The sequence below is a fragment of the Somniosus microcephalus genome, chromosome 24 (genome assembly GCF_052327205.1).
Source record: "Somniosus microcephalus isolate GS21.2 chromosome 24, FLI_Smic_1.0, whole genome shotgun sequence".
NCBI classification, from domain to species: domain Eukaryota; kingdom Metazoa; phylum Chordata; class Chondrichthyes; order Squaliformes; family Somniosidae; genus Somniosus; species Somniosus microcephalus.
The window spans coordinates 11,707,412-11,728,203 of record NC_141010.1 but is presented as its reverse complement, the minus strand read 5'-3'; the positions used below and the strand labels follow the sequence as shown (position 1 = coordinate 11,728,203).

Sequence of the window (20,792 nt, the reverse complement as noted above, 5' to 3'; positions counted from 1 at the left end):
TCACTTACATTAATTTTAAAAGGTTTGGGTGTGGCTCCCTCTGGTGGGCATTATTGATACTCCATGTTACAGCAGCAGATAATTAAAGCTGCCCTCAGTCAATGCACTGCCACTGCCCTAATGTTTTATTCTATTATCCATATTTAAGCAGAAAAAAAACACTTTTTAACGCTTTTTAAATTCAGGCTCCCAGCAAACGGGTATTGTTTAGTGGTAAAATATCTCCGTGTGTTAACAGGGTTTCTGGCTCATGTTTGGCAAAGTGCCGCTTGCGGAGTGGGTGGTTCCTGGACATTATCTCATTCTCAACACAATTTCGCTTCCGAGCAAACTTGTCAATACACCGGGAGTGGGAAATAAAAGATGGTCAAGAATCAAATCTCATGCGATAAATGAACCAAACCACAAACAGAATTGAACAGAACAGATTCTTTTAATTGATCATTTTTGATCCTTTACATTCAGTGAACAACAATAACAATTACAAATCAATGGCTCATAAACTGGCACAATTTGGTCCCCCGATGACCTCTCAATGAAATGTCAAGTGTAGGTTTAATCCTTGGTGCGTGATGAACTCGGTACTCTCACCCAGAGTTGACAGCAAGGTGGGGGGAGGCAGCCATGCAATTGGCCTCAGCACCCACAAACCGAGTGTGGAGGGTGCATTTTGTCAGGGTTTCTGCTCCTGATCGCCATCCAGTGGACCCCCTGCTGCAGAACTGACCTGTGTGGAAATCCGGCCACAATAGGACTGCTCTGTGCCCCAGTGATGGAATTAGCCTTGCGACACTCACTGCCCACACACTGGGAATGGAGGCAACTATCACTTCTGGCAGAGGGAGGAAGACACTTGAAAATTCAAGCGCGTGTATCGCATTTCAAAACTGACAGCAACGGCCGTTTCTCGAGCATTGCATCGTGAACTAACTGGGAAGTTACTAGGTAGTCAAACTGGAAGTTATTTCTCAATAAACTAGCTATAATTTCATCACACTCGCTAATCCTTCCCGCTTAAAACGGACAGGCAGTGCAGAAAGCACTGAACCAAGTGGGGCTCTCCCGAATCCAAAACGGGAAACACCTCAAAAAGCAAACCAAACAAAATAGTGGGGGGGGGGGGGGAAATCAGAGGTGAAGGTGAAGTATAAACACAGTGGCTGCTATGGCAACAAGTCCACACAAAGTCAACAACTGCCCGAACGCCCCATCACCGACGCTACTTAAACCCAACTGTGTTGTTTTGGGGGGGGGGTAGCACATCTGCCGTTACACCAGGCTTCACCTCCAGATGTTTTGGTGACCTTTTGGCCCTGGCTAATTGTTCCTCTCCCCGCTCTCAGTATCTTTGCCGATGGAAACAATGTGGTGACCAAGTTGAGACAGGTAAAGAGCCCCCACCGCCTCCTCTGAATCACGTGGGGCTACGTCTGCATGCCGTCTAGTCCTCCAGCTCCAGGTCGAACTCGCTGTACAAGTCCCTGGTGGTGACCCCTCTGATTACTGCTGTAACAAATGACGATAAGGTGTCATCAGTGTGTAAGACTAGGCACATTAAAAAGGAGATCTCACCAGCAGTAACACCTCCTTCAGTTATGATTCATGCTAACTTACTCTTAATGTTTGCAACATATTTACTTGTAAAGGAACATATGTCATTTAAAAAAAGTCACAGATTTCTCCTTATTGGTGCTCGAGGTGAGTGTTCTGGGGAATGGAACGGTTCTCATTTCAGGCATCATAAACGCCTAGCTCAGGTATACAACAACAACTTGCATTTATATGGCGCCTTTAGCAGTGTCAGCTGTGGCTTAGCTGGTAGCACACTTGCCTCTGAGTCAGAAGGTTGTGGGTTCAAGTCCCACTCCAGAGGCTTGAGCATGTAAAGCTAGGCTGACACTCCCAGTGCAGCACTGAGGGAGTGCTGCACTGTCAGAGGTGCCGTCTTACAGATGAGACGTTAAACCGAGGCCCTGTCTGCTCTCTCAGGTGGATGCAAAAGATCCTGCGGCACTATTTCGAAGAAGAGCAGGGGAGTTCTCCCCGGTGTCCTGGCCAATATTTATCCCTCAACCAACATAACAAAAACAGATGATCTGGTCATTATCACATTGCTGTTTGTGGGAGCTTGCTGTGCGCCAATTGGCTGCTGCATTTCCCACATTACAACAGTGACTCCACTTCAAAAGTACTTCATTGGCTGTAAAGCACTGTGAGACGTTCGGTGGTCGTGAAAGGTGCTATAGAAATGCAAGTCTTTTCTTTTTTTTAAAAACGTCCCAAGGCGCTTCACAGGAGCGTTAATAAACAAAGTTTGACGCTGAGCGGCATAAGGAGATATTAGGACAGGTGACAAAGCTATAGGTTTTAAGGAGCATCTTAGAGGAGGCAATGGAGGTAGAGAGGTGGAGAGGTTTAGGGAGGGAATTCCAGAGCTCGTGACCAGGCGGCTGAAGGCACGGCCGTCAATGGTGGAGCGATTAAAATGGGGAATGCGCAAGAGGCCAGAATTGGAGGGGTGGAGAGATAGCAGAGGGTTGTAGGGCTGGAGGAGGTTACAGAGATAGGGAGGGGGGAGACCATGGACGGATTTGAAAACAAGTTTGAGAATTTTTAAAGAGGCATTGCCGGACTGCAGCCAAGGTAGGTCAGCGAGCACAGGGGGTGATGGGTGGACGGGACTTGGTGCGAGTTAGGAGACGGGCGGCAGAGTTTTGGATGAGTTGAAGTTTATGGGGGGGGGGGAAAGAGATGGAAGGCCAGCCAGGAGTGCATTGGAATAGTCCAGTCTAGAGGTAATAAAGGCATGGATGAGGGTTTCAGCAGCAGATGAGCTGAGGCAGGGGCGGAGACGGGCGATGTTACGGAGGTGGAAATAGGCGGTTTTCGTGATGGAACAGATATGTGATCGGAAGCTCATTTCAGGGTCAAATAGGATGCCAAGGTTAGGTTAGGATTAATGTTTCTGAGATCTTGCTGTGCATAATTTGGCTGCAGCATTTCCTACATTACAACAGTGACTACACTTCAGTGGCTGTAAAGCACGCTGGGACATCCTGAGGTCGTGAAAGGCACCATATAAATGCAAGTCTTTCTATTTCTTTCTTTCCCTGTATCTTTTTATATTCTTTGTTATCATATACTGATCAAACTCCCTTTTAAATGTTATAATCTTTGATTCGATGGCGAGTTGTGGTACAATACTCCATGTTCTAATGACTCCCGTGTGAAAAAGAATCCCTCTAATAATCCTCAGTCTCTGCCCCCTAGTTAGCGATTCACCAATCAGTGGAAAAAAACTATTTACCCTTTCAAAACCTTTCATAGTTTTGAAAACCTCTATTAACCTCCACTTAACCTTCAAGGCGATTTAGACAAGTGAGGGAGTAGGCAAATGCATGGCAGATGCAGTATAACGTGGATAAATGTGAAGTTATCCACGTCGGTAGGAAAAACAGGAAGGCAGAGTATTATTTAAATGGTGATAGATTGGGGAATATTGATGTACAAAGGGACCTGGGTGCCCTTGTACACCAGTCACTGAAAGCAAACATACGGGTGCAGCAAGCAGTTAGGAAGGCAAATGGTATGTTGGCCTTCATTGCAAGAGAATTTGAGTACAGGAGCAAGGATGTCTTACTACAGTTATACAGGGCCTTGGTGAGACCACACCTGGAGTACTGTGTGCAGTTTTGGTCTCCTTACCTAAGAAAGGATATACTTGCCGTAGAGGGAGTGCAGCGAAGGTTCACCAGACTGATTCCTGGGATGGCAGAACTGTCGTATGAGGAGAGATTGGGTCGACTAGGCCTGTATTCACTAGCGTTTAGAAGAATGAGAGGGGACCTCATTGAAACATATACAATTCAGACAGGGCTAGACAGACTGGATGCAGGGAGGATGTTTCCCCCTGGCTTTGGGGGGGGGGGGGGGTCTAGAACAAGGGATCACAGTCTCAGGGTACGGGGTAGGACATTTAGGACTGAGATGAGGAGAAATTTCTTCACTCAGAGGGTGGTGAACCTGTGGAATTCTCTACCACAGAAGGCTGTGGCGGTCAAGTCACTGAATATATTTACGAAGGAGATCGATAGATTTCTAGACACAAAAGGCATCAAGGGATATGGGGAGAGAGCGGGAATATGATATTGAGATAGAGGATCAGCCATGATCATATTGAATGGCGGAGCAGGCTCGAAGGGCCGAATGGCCGACTCCTGCTCCTATTTTTCTATGTTTCTAACCCAGTGAAGAGAGCCCCAATATTTCAGACTTTTTATCGTAAAAAAGAACTTGCATGTATATCGTGCTTTTCAAAACTTCAGGATGTCCCAAAGCGCTTTACAGTCAATTAATTACTTTTATAAAGAGAAAATGCTGGAAACACTCAGCAGGTCAGGCAGCATCTGTGGAGAGAGAAACAGAATTAATGTTTCAGGTCGATGCCCTTTCGTCAGAACTGGAAAAAGTTAGTGATATAACAGGTTTTAAGCAAATGCAGAGGCTGGGAAAGGGGGGAGGGGAGGAAAGAACAAAAGGGAAGGTCTGTGATAGGGTGGAAGGAGGAGAGATTAAATGACATGAGTGGTGAGGACCTGGAACTCGCTGCCGAGGGAAGTGGTGGAAGCGGAGACACTCAATGTTTTCAAGGGGAGACTGGATAGGCACTTGAGGGAAATAAACTTGCAGGGCTACGGGGATAGAGCGGGGGAATGGGACTGACCGGATTGCTCTACAGAGAGCCGGCACGGACTCGATGGGCCGAATGGCCTCCTGCGCCGTTATGACTCTAAAAGGGATGATGGTGCGAGGCGACAGGCGATGGTAATGGGACAAGTAAAGAAAGAAAAGTACCTTTAAAGTAACAAGTAATCAAAAAGGCAAATGGAATGTTGGCCTTTATTGCAAGGGGGTTGGAGTATAAAAGCAGGGAAGTCCTGCTACAACTGTACAGGGCATTGGTGAGACCACACCTTGAGTACTGTGTACAGTTTTGGTCTCCTTATTTAAGGAAGGATATACTTGCATTGGAGGCAGTTCAGAGACGATTCACGAGGTTGATTCCTGAGGTGAGGGGGTTGACTTATGAAGAAAGGTTGAGCAGGTTGGGCCTATACTCATAGGAATTTAGAAGAATGAGAGGTGATCTTATTAAAACATGTAAGATACTGAGGGGGCTCGACAGGGTAGATGCAGAGAGGATGTTTCCCCTCGTGGGGAAATCTAGAACTCGGGGGCATAGTTTCAGAATAAAGGGTCGCCCTTTTAGAACTGAGATGAGGAGGAATTTCTTCTCTCAGAGGGTCGTAAATCTGTGGAATTCTCTGCCCCAGAGAGCCATGGAGGCTGGTCATTGAATACATTTAAGGTGGAGATGGACAGATTTTTGCAAGATAAGGGAGCGAAGGGTTATGGGGAGCAGGCGGGGAAGTGGCTTTGAGCCCAAGATCAGCCATGATCTTATTGAATGGTGGAGCAGGCTCGAGGGGCCAAGTGGCCCATTCCTGTTCTATACCCACTGTTGTAATGTAGGAAACATTACAAGCTGCAAAGCACTTTGGGACATCCTGAGGTCGTGAAAGGCACTGTATAAAGGCAAGATCTTTCTTTTTATATTCGATATCCTGATGTATAAAACCCAGAATCCCACTTGTACCAGAGTGTGGGGAAAACTGGAAAGATGAGCAACATAATGATGGCTTCACTCACGTACTTGCGGCCAGTTTCAGAGCAGCATTGGTGGGAGCTGGAAGCAGCACTCGGCTGAAGGTGGTGAGGAGAGACAAGACAGAAAACCCAACATCCTGCCAAAAATACCGATTAGTGGACTTCCTGACTGCTCGCATAGAGCATCCAGTTTTATTTTTCCTTGCACTCTGAGTCAGACGGTTGTGGGTTCACAGTCCCACTCCAGAGACTTGAGCTCAAAATCTAGGCCGACACTCCCAGCGCAGTGCTGAGGGAGTGCTGCACTGTCAGCGGTGCCATCTTTCAGGTGAGACATTAAACCGAGGCCCCGTCTTCTCTCTCAGGTGGACGTAAAAGACCCCACGGCACTATTTCAAAGAACAGTGAGTGAGTTCTCCCCGGTGTCCTGACCAATATTTATCCCTCAACCAACACGACTAAAACAGATTATCTGGTCATTTTCACATTGCTGTTTGTGGGAGCTTGCGGTGCGCAAATTGGCTGCTGCGTTGCCCTGCATTACCACAGTGACCACACTTCATAAGTACTTCATTGGATGTAATGCGCTTTGGAAGGTCCTGAGGACATGAAAGGCGCTATAGAAATGCAAGTCCTTTTCTTTGCTTTTTCCAGCATTTAAGGAGTCCTTACCGAGTTTTCCCAACAGTGTCTGGCCCACGTCCTTGATGTCGTTGTACTCGTGCAGCTGGTCAATGTGCTGGTCCAGCTCTTCCAGAGTATACCCTCTGCGGCAAGAGAAAAACAGGAATGATCTACCCAGCCAAACACTTTAGCAAAGCTTAATGCAGAACTGATCTCCTCTACAATAGAGGCTCAAGGGGCTAACATACTAACATATTTTGTAACACTGTTACACCAAGAGACTTTCAATTAAATAATTTGTAATCAAGTTTACTAGCAGTCCCTTCTGGCTTGGTGGGTGTTATTGGGCAGGGGGGGGTGCGGTGAAGAATAGAAGCAGAGAATCTTATAGTACAGGAGGCCATTCAGCCCATCGTGCCTGTGCCGGCTCTTTGAAAGAGCTGTCCAATTAGTCCCGTGCCCCCTGCTCTTTCCCCAGAGCCCTGCAAATGTTTCCTTTTCGAGTAAAGATCCAGTTCCCTTTTGAAAGTTACTATTGAATCTGCTTCCACCGCCCTTTCAGGCAGCGCGTTCCAGATCACAACAACTCGATTCATCAGCCCGTAGCCAGGTGTCACTTCGGCAGGATGTCGATGGACACATTTAAGATGGGGTTGTGGACAACTTGGGTCTTTCCTCCCAATGAAGCTAATCCAACAAATTATTAAAATACAGTCGCTGTTATGTGGTTAAACATGGCAGCCACACAGCAGGGACCCACAGAAGGCAAGTGAGATGAATAACCAGCCAATCCGTTTGTGGTGGTGAGAACACGGTGCCACGTAATATCCCACACGGAGAAACTCCTGGTCTTGGCATGTGCAGGTGATCATCACCACAGTCACACCAACTGCATCTGGGATCAGACTTGCATTTGGGGCACCAGCCTTTTAGTTCCAACTGTGCCAGCCTAGATTACTTGTTCAAGTCCTGGGGCGGGGCTGGAATCTTGTGACTCAGAGACCAGAGTGCCACCCACTGAGCCAAGATTTGAAGCGAATTCTCAATTTTCTCCTCTCCTCACGCTGAGGTACGATTCCACATTCGCTTCTTGCCCTGTGGTACTTTGCCCAATTGGCTGTTCTTTCATGCGTGAGCCTAAGCAGTCGGCGTCAGACTGTTTGACTCACTGTGGAGGGCATTAAAATCACCCTGAGCCGGTCTTCATCCAATAGCCACAAATATGCAGTATCCAGCAGCGTTGATCAGAAGCAGCAACGCCAGCTCATTTATTCCTTCCGTTAAGGCTATGAGTGTGAAGATCAAACCTAGAGCCTCCTACTGCCTTTCAATCAAATCTGGGCACTTCCTAGTCCGGAAGGCTACACTGGGCAATGCATTCACTCCCCGAGGTGGCTCAGTGAGCAAAGCTCTCGCCTCCGAGTCCCACTCCAGAGACTCGAGCACAAAAAAAAAAATCTAGGCTGAGGGAGTGCTGCACTGTCGGAGGTGCCGTTTTTCAGATGAGATGTTAAACCGAGGCCCCGTCTGCTCTCTCAGGTGGACGTAAAAGATCCCGTGGGACTATTTTGAAGAAGAGCAGGGGAGTTCTCCCCAGTGTCTAGGCCAATATTTATCCCTCAATCAACATCACTAAAACAGATTACCACACTGCTGTTTGTGGGAGCTTGCTGTGCACAAATTGGCTGCTGCGTTTCTTGCATTGCAACAGTGACCACACTTCAAAAGTACTTCATTGGCTGTAAAGCGCTTTGGGATGTGAACAGCGCTATAGGAATGCAAGTCTTTCTTTCTTTGAAGCAAAACAAATAATATAAAATGCTTCACGGGACACATCTCAGGATAAGCAGTCAGCATCCACAGTCCTGACCCCAAGAATCAACTTCTCCTTTAAAAGGGACCCGTCAGAAGTGTAAAGTGCTTTGATATATATGGCATGATATAAATGCAAGTATGATTATTAATAACAATCCTCCTTAAATAATTAGCAGGTTGATTCCACATTTATTAAGATTTGGGTTGGCTGTGTGCCAAACCCTATGGGTGAAGGTGGTGAACCACACACTTACTCCGAGGTAAGTTCTGCAATCTGTCGGTCAAGATCTGCGCATTTCATCTTCAGATCTCTAAGGTCAATTTGAAGACCAGCAGAATCGAGTTCAGTACCCTTGGAGATCTTTAGTGACTGTAGGTGGGAGAGAAGTCAGTGTGAGCAAGAGGAAAAAAAAACACGATTCACACTAAAGTGTGGTATCACGTACCTAACACATTGTAAATTAAAGGAAATAGTTCTTTATAGAATCATAGAAAGTTACAGCACGGAAGGAGGCCATTTCAGCCCATCGTGTTCGCGCCGGCCAACACAGAGCTATCCAGCCTAATCCCACTTCCCAGCTCTTGGTCCGTAGCCCTGCAGGTTAGAGCATCCCAAGTGCACATCCAAGTACTTTTTAAATGTGGTTAGGGTTCCTGCCTCTACCACCCTTTCAGACAGCGAGTGCCAGACCCCCACAACCCTCTGGGTGAAGGCATTTCCCCTCAAAACCTTCCACTAATTACTTTAAATCTGTGCCCCCTGGTTTTTGACCCCTCTGCTAAGGGAAATAGGTCCTTTCTATCCACTCTATCTATGCCCCTCATAATTTTATACACCTCAATAAGGTCTCCCCTCAGCCTCTCCTGTTCCAAGGAAAACAGACCCAGCCTATCCAGTCTTTCCTCATAGCTCAGATTCTCTACTCCCGGCAACATCCTTGTAAATCTCCTCTGTACCCTCTCTAGTGCAATCACATCTTTCCTGTAATGTGACCAGAACTGCACGCAGTACTCTAGCTGAGGCCTAACTAGTGTTTTATACAGTTGAAGCATAACCCCCCTGCTCTTGTATTCTATGCCACGGCCATTAAAGGCAAGCATTCCGTATGCCTTCTTAACCACCTTATCTACCTGGCCTGCTACCTTCAGGGATCTGTGGACATGTACTCCAAGGTCCCTTTGTTCCTCTACACTACACAGTGTCCTACCATTTAATGTGTATTCCCTTTCCTTGTTAGCCCTCCCCAAATGCATTACCTCACACTTCTCTGGATTGAATTCCATTTGCCACTATTCTGCCCTCCTGACCAATTTATTGATATCTTCCTGCAGTCTACAGCTTCCTTCTTCAGTATCAACCACACAGTCGATTTTAGTATCAGCTGCAAACTTCTTAATCATACCCCCTATATTCATTGATATATACCACAAAAAGCAAGGGACCTAGTACTGAGCCCTGCGGAACCCCACTGGAAACAGTCTTCCAGTCACAAAAATACCCATCAACCATTACCCTTTGCTTCCTGTCTCCGAGCCAGTTTTGAATCCAACTTGACACTTTGCCCTGGATCCCATGGGCTTTTAACTTCGTGACCAGTCTGCCATGTGTAACCTTATTAAAAGCCTCGCTAAAGTCCATAAAGTCCTTTATGTTAAAATAAATGGTTTTATTACATATACACTGCAATGGATTGCTCAAGGACTTGTATATTCCCGCACACCCCCTAGAGAGCATGTTTAATTACTTACTGGTGACTTAAAGCTTGCATTTATTTTTCTGGATGGTCCACCTGGTGTCCTGTGAATAAAAAGGCATGGATTAGAAAAAAAAATGCAGCTGAATATTTAAACTTAGTCCGTAAAGCATATTTCCCTTTACACTTTCAAAAGATAGATATAGATGAGGAAGACCATCTTGGCTCATTCATCCAGAAAGACCTTGTGCCTCCCCGCCCCATCGAAGCATCCAACTCTTTCTTAAATGATTGAGGGTTGCTGCCTCCTCTACCCTACTTGGAAGTCTATTCTTAGATGATGATCACTGCTTTGTGAACAGAACTTCCTGACTTGTCCATTGCCAGTTTGAACCTGTCTCCCCTATCCTACTGCCCTGGTTTAGACTGTAGTGCCATGGATTTGCATTTTCTATACCATGTACTATCATGAGATATCACCTCTTAATGACTTCAGTCCATGTGTAAGTGTCTGTCCTCTTAAGTCAGTCCTCTGTCTCAAGGTACCAGGATAATTATGGATGAGGAAGGCCATTCAGCTCATAGTTCTTTTATCCAGAACGACCATAAAGCCCATCCAGTGCAGCATCCTGTTAGTTCTTAAGCGATTCAAGAGTTTTTACCTCCACTACTCTATCCATTCCATTCCATCTGTTGGTCGCTTCTGGTTGCAATCCTTCGTCGCCTACTGGTATTTTACCCCAGCAGACCCATCTCGTCACAACTTTTCAGACCAGTGTCAGCCGGGGCTCAATTGGCAGCACACTTGCCTCAGTCAGAAGGTTGAGAGTTCACGTCCCACTCCAGTGTGCAATCCAGTCTGACACCTCAGTATAGTAATGGAGGGAGCACTGCGCTGCTGAAAGTGCTGTCTTTCGGAGGAGAGGTTAAACCGAGGCCCCGCCTACCCTCTCAGGTGGATTGAAGAAGGGCAAATGAGTTCTCCTTGGGGTCCGAGCCAATATTTATCACTCAACCAAGATCACATAAAAACACATTTTTGGATCATTGCTGTTTGTGGGAGCTTGCTGTGCACAAATTGGCTGCTGCATTTCCCTACATTACAACAGTGACTACACTTCAAAAGTACTTCACTGGCTGTAAAACACTTCGGGACGGCCTGAGGTTGTGAAAGGGGCGATACAAATGTAATTCTTTCTTTCTCTTCACCTCTAGGCCTTTCTGGTGATGTCGCTGCTTGATTGCAATGGAGCTGAAACTTGGGACTGATGTGTCTGACCTCAGGAAAGCACACCAACTGCTGGCGAATGAATACTTTCATACCAACACATTCTTTTTCTGGAAAGAGTAAGCTTGGAGCCCCAGATTTCAGAAAGCACCTCACATGCACTGAATTACTTGAAAGTTTAGTGACAGCCTGTAATCAAACAATAGACAGCACGGTTATACAAAAGGAGGAGGGCGGTGGTGGGGAGGGGGCTGCAGATGTTGGAAATCTGAAACAAGAAAGGGAAAAGCGGGTAAACACACAGCAGGTCAGGCTGTTTCCGCCCAGGCCAAAGCCTACTGCAAGACTTTGAAGCATCGTCTTCATCCAACAACAATTTGCATTTATATAGCGCCTTTAACATAGGATTTACAGCACAGAAACAGGCCATTCAGTCCAACCAGTCTATGCCGGTGTTTATGCCCCATTCACGCTTCCTCCAGTTTACATAGTAAAATGTCCCAAGGCGCTTCACAGGAGCGATTATCAAACAAAATTTAACACCAAGCCCCAGAAGGAGATATTAGTGCAGATGACCAAAAGCTTGGTCAAAGAAGTAGGTTTTAAGGAGCATCTTAAAGGAAGAGAGAGGTAGCGAGGCGGAGAGGTTTAGGGAGGGAATTCCAGAAACTAGGGCCTTGGCAGCTGAAGGCACAGCCACCAATGGTGGAGCGATTAAAATCAGGGATGCGCAAGAGGCCAGAATTAGATGAGTGCAGATATCTAGGAGGGTTGAGAGGTTGGAGGAGAGGGGGAAGGGGAGGCCATGGAAGGATTTGAAAACGTTCATTTGTCTGTTGGCTCCACAGATTCTGTCTGGCAATAAAACTTCAGCCAAACTTAACTTCCCCTTTAATGAATTACCCACATTTTTAATCCTCTGCACCAGATTCTCAATGCAGTTTCCCAAGGTCAGTAACAAGTGTCCCTTTTGTTTTGTTGCAAACTGTTCTTGCCCGCCTTTTTTATTTTCTGCTACATTCCCTCCTCCCACAGAGCGTTTCCAAGCCCGGAGACTGACAGACCTCCTGAGGGAGCTGCCCGGCATCCCTCCGCCCTCGCTGCTCCCGGCGGTCCGGGTACAGGCCGGTCCCGGTCCCAGCAGCCTGGGGGAAGGAGAGCTGAGCCCGGCCACTGGCGCTCCTTGCCTGGGATCCGCGTCCATGACCAGCGCTCCCGCACCAACTTCCGCACATCTGACCGGCAACAGCCAATCCCACACACCGAGCTTTGCTACATTTGATGTTTATTTTTCCCTGGATGTTTTGGACTCAGATTTATAAATGTATATATATATACACACACATATATATTTATATGTGTGCATCCCTTCTTTAGCAGTATATGTTCTACATGCAGAGAGATTTACTCTGGCAATAAAGTACAAATTGCACAGAAAGAAAGACTTGCATTTCTATAGCGCCTTTCACGACCACCGGAAGTCCCAAAGAGCTTTAGAGCAAATGAAGTACTTTTTGAAGTGCGGTCACTGTTGTGGGAAGCACAGCAGCCAATTTGCACACAGCAAGATCCCACAAACAGCAATGTGACAATGACCAGATAATCTGTTTTGTTATGTTGGTTGAGGGAAAAATATTGGCCAGGACACCGGGGAAAACTCCCCACCTCTTTTCAAAATAGTGCCATGGGATCTTTTACGTCCACCTGAGAGAGCAGATGGGGCCTCATTCGAAAAACAGCACCTCCGACAGTGCAGCGCTCCCTCAGCACTGCACTGGAGTGTCAGCCTAGATTTTTGTGCTGAAGTCCCTGGAGTGGGACTTGAACAATTGTACAATTCTGTGCAATTTAATATACAGTGCCTGTATATTATGGCCTGTTTCTGTGCTGTACATTGTATGTAATTTTTTTTAATTTTTATTCGTTCATGGGATGTGGGTGTTGCTGTCAAGGCCAGCATTTATTGCCCATCCCTAATTGCCCTTGAGAAGGTGGTGGGGAGCCGCCTTCTTGAACCGCTGCAGTCCGTGTGGTGAAGGTGCTCCCACAGTGCTGTTAGGGAGGGAGTTCCAGGATTTTGACCCAGCGACGATGAAGGTTATGCTGATAGGGTGAGATGAAGAGGGGTGGGAGGAGGCTCGTATGGAGCATAAACACCGGCATGGACCAGTTGGACCAAATGGCCTGTTTCTGTGCTGTATAATTCTGTGCATATAATAACGGCATGCCACAAACCTGCTTAAACATGTGTCGAAGAACGAGATGTGTCAAACCTAAGTGACACTTTTTAAATGCAGCATTGTCAGCATCAAGTTCTGTGATTTTCCGGAAGTTCTCCATGCCCTGGTGATACACTGTCAGTTGTCAGCTGTCAGTTTAATTCAGCCACCTGAATGAAAGCATCAAGAAAACTTCGAGTAAATCGCAAGTGAAACACTAAAAATCAGTAAAACACATTTCAAATGAGAGACTTGTCAGGTCTGTGAGAGGCTTAATAACTTATGAGTTAAAATCCTGTTGTCCAATATCAATAGTGAATGTATTGTGAAATTTCTTGTTGGTTATTTAAGGTATTAACCCATTTTAACATTTACTAAAGTCTCATTACTAATATCGCAGAGGGTTAACCCATTAATATCACATTACACATTAATCGGGAGGGTGGTGGGTAAAGGATATTTTAAAAACTGAACGTATCTCCGAATCAGTGGATTTTTTTCATTAGGAGCTAGGATTGACAAAAGGTTCCGTCTTTCAGACGAAATGTTAAACTGACTTGCTTACCGTCAGCCTGTTCAGGTGTATGTAAAAGATCCTCCTGGCACTATTGGAAGAAGAGCAGGGAGTTCTGTGAGTATACAAAAGCAAAATACTGCGGATGCTGGAAATCTGAAATAAAAACAGAAAATACTGGAAATTCAGAATTTCATCAGAATGTCATCGACCTGAAACGTTAACTCTGTTTCTCTCTCCACAGATGCTACCTGACCTGCTGAGTATTTCCAGCTATTTTCTGTTTTTAGTTCTGTGAGTATCGTGGGCAGCATTGCTCCTTTAACCAGTATCACCAAAAGTAAATTAACTGGTTATTTGCCTTTGTTTGCTCTTTGTGGGATCTTGCTGTGTGCAAATTGGTTGCAGCGTTTGCCAATATAAGAAATACATCAGCTGTGAAGCAGTTTGGGATGTCCGGAAGACATGAAAGAAATTATAATGTCCCTATGTTCTATAATCATACAATCATAAAGACTTACAACAACAACAACAACTTGTATTTACAGCACAGAAGGAGGACATTCGGCCCATCGTGCCTGTGCTGGCTCTTTGAAAGAGCAATCCTGCTTAGTCCCACGTCCCCATGTTTTGTCCATAACCCTGTAAATTCCTCATCCTCAAGAATGCAAGATTAGCTATGGAAAAGGACAGGGAGCAATCTAGAGTAAAAATGTTTAACTGAGGAAAGCTAATTTCAGTGGGATGAGAACGGATCTGGCCCGGGTAAACTGGCATCAAAGATTGGCAGGCAAAACTGTCATGGAACAATGGGCTGCCTTTCAAGAGGAAATAGTTCAGGTACAGTTCAGGTACATTCCCACTAGGGGGAAAGGCAGGGCAACTAAAGTCAGAGCTCCCTGGATGACGAAACAGATAGGGAATATGATGAAGCAGAAAAAGAGTGCGTATGACAGATGTCAGGTTGCAAATACATCTGAGAATCAGGTTATATACAGAAAGGTCAGAGGAGAAGTGAAAAAGAAAATAAGAGGGGCAAAGAGAGGGTATGAGAACAGTCTTCTATAGGCATATAAATAGTAAAAGTTTAGTAAGAGGAGGGGTGGGGCCGATTAGGGACCAAAAAGGAGACCTATGCATGGAGGCAAAGGGTATGGCTGAGGTACTAAACGAGTACCTTGCATTTGTCTTCACCATGGAAGAGGATGCTACCATAGACATAGTGAAGGAGGAGGTAGTGGAGACACTTGATAGGATAAAAATTGATAAAGAGGTGTTAGAAAGGCTAGCTGTACTTAATGTAGATAAATCACCAGGAGTGGATGGGATGCATCCTAGGATGCTGAGGGAGTTGAGGGCGGAAATTGCGGAGGCACTGGCCATAATATTCCAATCCTCCTTAGATACAGGGGTGGTGCCAGAGGACTGGAGAATTGCAAGTGTTACACCATTGTTCAAAAAAGGGTGTAAAGATAAACCCAGCAACTATGATTCCAGGAATGAGGGACTTCAGTTACATTGATAGACTGGAGAAGCTGGCGTTGTTCTCCTTGGAGCAGAGAAGATTTAGAGCAGATTTGATAGAGGTGTTCAAAATCATGAGGGGTCTAGACAGGGTAGACAGAGAGAAAGTGTTCCCATTGGCAGAAGGGTCGAGAACCAGAGGGACACAGATTTAAGTTGATTGGCAAAAGAAACAAAGGCAAAACAAGAAAAAAAACTTTTTTACACAGCGAGTGGTTAAGATCTGGAATACACTGCCTGAAAGGGTGGTGGAGGCAGATTCAATCTTATCTTTCAAAAGGGAGTTGGATAAGTATCTGAAGAAAAAAAAATTGCAGGGCTACAGGGAAAGGACAGGGGAGCGGGACTAGCTGAGTCAGCACGGGCTCGATACAAAGATGGGAGGGACGATACAAAGATGGGAGGGAAAGCAATGAGTGAGGAGGACATAAAAAACCTGCAAAAGGACATAGACAGGCTAAGTGAGTGGGCAGAGATTTGGCAGATGCAATATAATGTTGGAAAGTGTGAGGATATGCACTTTGGCAGAAAAAATCAAAGAGCAAGTTATTATCTAAATGGAGAGAAACTGCAAAGTGCTACAGTACAAAGGGATCTGGGGGTCCTGGTGCATGAAACACAAAAAGTTAGTATGCAGGTGCAGCAGGAAGGCCAATGGAATCTTGGCTTTTATTGCAAGGGGGATGGAGTATAAAAACAGGGAAGTCTTGCTGCAGTTATACAGGGTATTGGTGAGGCCACACCTGGAATACTGCGTGCAGTTTTGGTTTCCATATTTAAGAAAAGATATACTTGCTCTCGAGGCAGTTCAGAGAAGGTTCACTCGGTTGATTCCGGAGATGAGGGGGTTGACGTATGAGGAAAGGTTGAGTAGGTTGGGACTCTACTCATTGGAGTTCAGAAGAATGAGAGGCGATCTTATCGAAACATATAAGATTGTGAGGGGGCTTGATCGGGTGGATGCGGGGAGGATGTTTCCACTGATGGGTGAGACTAGAACTAGGGGGCACAGTCTAAGAATAAGGGGCTGCCCTTTCAAAACTGAGATGAGGAGAAACTTCTTCACTCAGAGGGTAGTAAATCTATGGAATTTGCTACCCCAGAGAGCTGCGGAAGCTGCAACATTAAATAGATTTAAAACAGATAGACAGTTTCCTAGCAGATAAGGGAATTAGGGGTTACGGGGAGAGGGCAGGGAAGTGGACGTGAGTCTAGATTTGGATCAGCCATGATCCTATTGAATGGCGGAGCAGGCCCGAGGGGCCGTATGGCCTACTCCTGCTCCTTATGTTCTTATGATGGGCCTTCTTCCGTGCATTCCATGAACTCTTCAAGACTATTGAGAAGACCTTGAAACGAGTAGCTCTCCTGTCTGACCCCTGCCACCTGATTTATGGAGGGGTATATAACATCAGGTTAAAAAGCCTGAGAATTGCATTTTAATGACATACGCAGAATATTTCCGATAAAATAGACACCAAACATGTGCTTTAGTGAGTACAGCATAAGGGGGTATACCGGATTTGAATCAGGGACCTCTCATAATCTACAGTCAAATGCTCTACCACTGAGCTATACCCCCAACCTGTAACTTCTTCCTTCAACGTCACTTAAAATTTGACAGCCTTTGCCTGCCGGGGCCGATATTGGGATAAAGTTCTGCCGGCACCAACAACAAACACCGGTCCCCCGAGCGTGTCATCATCAAATATAGTCACTTCTTTCATTCTGTATTAACTTTTCTTGTTTGCTGCATTTTCTTTTATTTCTTCTGGACATTCCCAAACTGGTTTACAGCTAACGAGAGAAAAATGCAAAATAAAAAGTATGTCCTATCGCTTGGGGGGGCTTCTGCACCCTGCGGCGAAGTTCGTCTGTATTACATCTCCTCCATTATAAAATGCTATAATGAATGCTTGTTTTCGTGTTGGAGTGTATCGCTCAATGGATAAGCATTTAATGGGTTTCTCGTTCCACTCCAGATGTTCTCTTCTTTAGAATGAAGCATAGTGGAATGTGCTTCATAGGTTGATACAAGAGCAACCTAATGCCTTCCTACACATGTATCTACCCTGATAGCCATTTGGACGTCCTTTATTAAAAAAAATACGTTCTTGGACTCTTTTGATTGATAATATCAAAGGCAGTTACAAGCGTGGCTCAGTGGTAGCGTGTTTGACTGCAGAATCCAGGGGCCCCCTTTATTCTGGACGGTGTTGTCTTATCAAAGTGTTTCAGTGCTTCCAAAAATATACATCTGTTAGACCCAAAGCATGCAGCTTTTGATAAGGGAGACGGGTCGGAGGGGTTTTCGGAGACAGCTCCAGAGGTTGGGTACCGAGACAGGAAGAAGTTCGACAGACATCATGAACTTTGTCCCGCCCCCACTCCTCCGGCCCCCAAACATGTGTTGAGGGTCAGGAAGTAAAGGACCGTGGAAAATGATCACTGCTAGATTGTGTTCATAACACGCAGTGCAAGTTTGTCCCCACTAGAGAGAGCTAAAAGAGAAACTTTAAATATATCTATTTCTTTCTCCATAATTGATTGCAATTGGTTGCGTAGAAGTTTTAAATCTACTGATCCTCACACACAGTGATTACCGACATGAACGAACTGCCATTGATCCTTTTATGGAGTTCTCTTTTTCACACAAGGGGGTATAGCTCAGTGGTAGAGCATTTGACTGCAGATCAAGAGGTCCCTGGTTCAAATCCGGGTGCCCCCTTAAAAGACTTTATATATTTCTGCCAAAAAATAAGTTGGGAAGATGATGTGATTTTATTAGAAGGAGCTGAAAGAATTAAATAGTTACAAACCGTAAAGGGAATAGCTGTGAAAAATTAAACATGTAATCCCTCACTTCCTTTTTTTTTTATCCACTTGTTTGGTCACTGAGTCATTGTAAGAACACCTGATTTGATGCAGGAAGTAATTTGTCCGCACCCAGATCCACCCAGAAAATCATAGAATGATACAGCACAGAAGGAGGCCGGCCCTTTATACAGTTATCCAGTTAGTCCCACTTCCCCTGTTCTTTCCCCATAGCCCTGCAAATTGTCCCCCATCAAGTATTTATCCAATTCCCTTTTGAAAGTTATTGCTGAATCTGCTTCCACCACCCTTTCAGGTAGTGCATTCCAGATCATAACAACCCGCTGGACATCTTTGTAAAGCTGCAATACTCAATCAGAAAAATCACACTACACATGACAAGTGTAGAAACAGAATGGGATACAGCATTATTCCCACAGCTTCCCAGTGTCGGAACAGACTGTCTCCTTCCTTATAGTGTGGAGATGCCGGTGTTGGACTGGGGTGGACAAATGTAAGAAATCACACAACACCAGGTTATAATCCAACAGCTTTATTTGAAATCACAAGCTTTCGGAGCGCTGCTCCTTCGTCAGGTGAAGTGGAGAGATGCATAAAAACACAGCTTATATAGTCAGAGAATAATGTCAGATGTTTACAGGTAATCTTTCTAACTGCCATTTATCACACCTCGGCAGAGAGATAATCACAGCAATCAAAGGTGTAAATGGTGTCCAAACAGGTCAGTCAGGAAAACATTACATCAAAGAACAATGAGGTGGGGTCACAAGGAGTCAAATGTTGCAGATGTTGAAAAACAAAAAAACAGACAAAAAACTTTTTTTTGCTGGAAATCACAGCAAGTCTGGCCGCATCTGTGTGGAGAGAACAAGCCAACGACGACTCGAGTCTGGATGACCCTACGTCAGGTGGGGTTACATGTAGCATGACATGGACCCAAGATCCCGGTTGAGGCCGTCCTCATGGGTGCGGAACTTGGCTATCAGTTTCTGCTCAACGATTTTGCGTTGTCGTGTGTCTCGAAGGCCGCCTTGGAGAATGCTTACCCGAAGATCGGAGGCTGAATGTCCTTGACTGCTGAAGTGTTCCCCGACTGGGAGGGAACACTCCTGCCTGGCGATTGTTGTGCGGTGTCCGTTCATCCGTTGTCGCAGTGTCTGCATGGTCTCGCCGATGTACCAAGCTCCGGGGCATCCTTTCCTGCAACGTATGAGGTAGACAATGTTGGCCGAGTCACATGAGTATGTACCATGTACCTGGTGGGTGGTGTCCTCATGTGTGATGATGGTATCTGTGTTGATGATCTGGCATGTCTTGCAGAGGTTGCTGTGGCAGGGTTGTGTGGTGTCGTGGTCGCTGTTCTCCTGAAAGCTGGGTAATTTGCTGCGAACGATGGTCTGTTTGAGGTTAGGCGGCTGTTTGAAGGCGAGTTGTGGGGAAGGTAGGATAATATCTCATCAGAATTGCATCGACCAAAAGCAACTGTATGTACATTTAAAGCTAAAAATTAAAACAAATGTACTTACTGGATTTTAGCTAATTCCTAATTCTTTTGTTAAAACTATGACCACAAACTTTGCCAGCATGTTGGGTACGGTAGTATAGTGGTTATGTCACTGGACTAGTAAACCAGCGGCCTGGACTAATGATCCGTGAAACATGAGTTTCATAACCCCACCACAGCAGCTGGGGAATTTTAATTCAGTTAATAAATAAATCTGGAAAAGAAAGCTCGTATCAGTAATGGTGACCATGAAACTACCAGATTTCTGTAAAAACCCATCTGGTTCACTAATGTCCTTTAGGGAAGGAAATCTACTGTCCTTACCTGGTGGCCCATATATGACTCCAGACCCACAGCAATGTGGTTGACTCTTAACTGCCCTCTGAAATGGCCTAGCAAGCCACTCAGTTGTATAAGGTGGCTCACCACCACCTTCTTGAGGGCAATTAGGAATGGGCAATAAATGCTGGTCTTACCGGTGATGCCCACATCCTGTGAATGAATAAATAATTTTTTTTTTAGAAATTTTGACGGAACCAGTCAGGTTGTGATATCTTGTTTCACTCCATTGTCTATGCACAAACTAGTGTCCTATGACTGGTACAGCTTGTGTAAGAGAGACCAGTCCCCATCATATACATTTAAAGCTGTATTTACCGGTTATTAAAAATATGTCATTCACAAATCATTGCACTATTTCTTCTTCGGTTCTCAGAGCAGGTGTAGAAGGTGCAGAGCTCGGGGTCCTGGCCAATATTTATCCCTCAACCACCACCACCACCACCACTGTTTGTGGGATCTTGCTGTGCACAAATTGGCTGCTGCATTTCCTACATTGCAACAGTGACTACACTTCAGAAGTACTTCATTGGCTGTAAAGGGCTATGGGACGTCCAGGGGTTGTAAAAGGCGCTATACAAACGTAAGTCTTTCTTTTCTTTTTTGCCAAGTCTTGCCAAATTCTTTTGCATGAAGACCCTGTCCTGTAATGACAGCATGTTCTCTGGACGCTCTGAGATATGACGTACTTCTCCAGTGGCAGGACTGGGGGCACTATCCCGCTGTAACCAGCTGCATTCCAGATAGAGGAATCTCAAATCCAAGCCATATACATTTCAAAAGGAATTCTTTTTAAAATGTCAATCTGAAGAGCTGCAAAACCCTTCTT

General features: G+C 45.4%; 1 protein-coding gene and 1 non-coding gene across 3 annotated transcripts; one reads left to right on the top strand and one right to left on the bottom strand.

Moving 5' to 3' along the window:
- Window positions 1-414: 414 nt before the first annotated feature.
- swi5 (SWI5 homologous recombination repair protein) lies at window positions 415-12,292 on the bottom strand. 2 transcript variants are annotated; one of them, XM_085966217.1, is made up of 5 exons: window positions 12,093-12,292; window positions 9,856-9,904; window positions 8,361-8,476; window positions 6,340-6,434; window positions 415-1,503 (listed from the first exon to the last, which is right to left on the bottom strand). In XM_085966217.1, the coding sequence occupies exons 1-5, from the start codon at window positions 12,230-12,232 to the stop codon at window positions 1,442-1,444; spliced, it is 462 nt and encodes a 153-aa protein (XP_085822343.1). In that variant the 5' UTR covers window positions 12,233-12,292; the 3' UTR covers window positions 415-1,441. The 2 variants fall into 2 exon arrangements, with proteins under 2 accessions (XP_085822343.1, XP_085822341.1); XM_085966215.1 differs by having other exon boundaries at window positions 415-1,506; window positions 12,093-12,290.
- Window positions 12,293-17,941: 5,649 nt separating this feature from the next.
- On the top strand, window positions 17,942-18,013 carry trnac-gca (transfer RNA cysteine (anticodon GCA)). Its single transcript has one exon. It is a non-coding gene; the product is annotated as a tRNA-Cys (tRNA).
- Window positions 18,014-20,792: the final 2,779 nt, after the last annotated feature.

What these genes read in the sequence shown, in the direction of transcription:
- swi5 (XM_085966215.1), bottom strand. Translation starts at nt 12,232, where the DNA reads ATGGACGCGGATCCCAGGCAAGGAGCGCCAGTGGCCGGGCTCAGCTCT. An exon ending in ATGCAAGCTTTAAGTCACCA is followed by an intron (nt 8,477 to 9,855) that starts GTAAGTAATTAA and finishes TCCCACCTACAG; the next exon opens with TCACTAAAGATCTCCAAGGG. An exon ending in ATTGCAGAACTTACCTCGGA is followed by an intron (nt 6,435 to 8,360) that starts GTAAGTGTGTGG and finishes CTCTTGCCGCAG; the next exon opens with AGGGTATACTCTGGAAGAGC.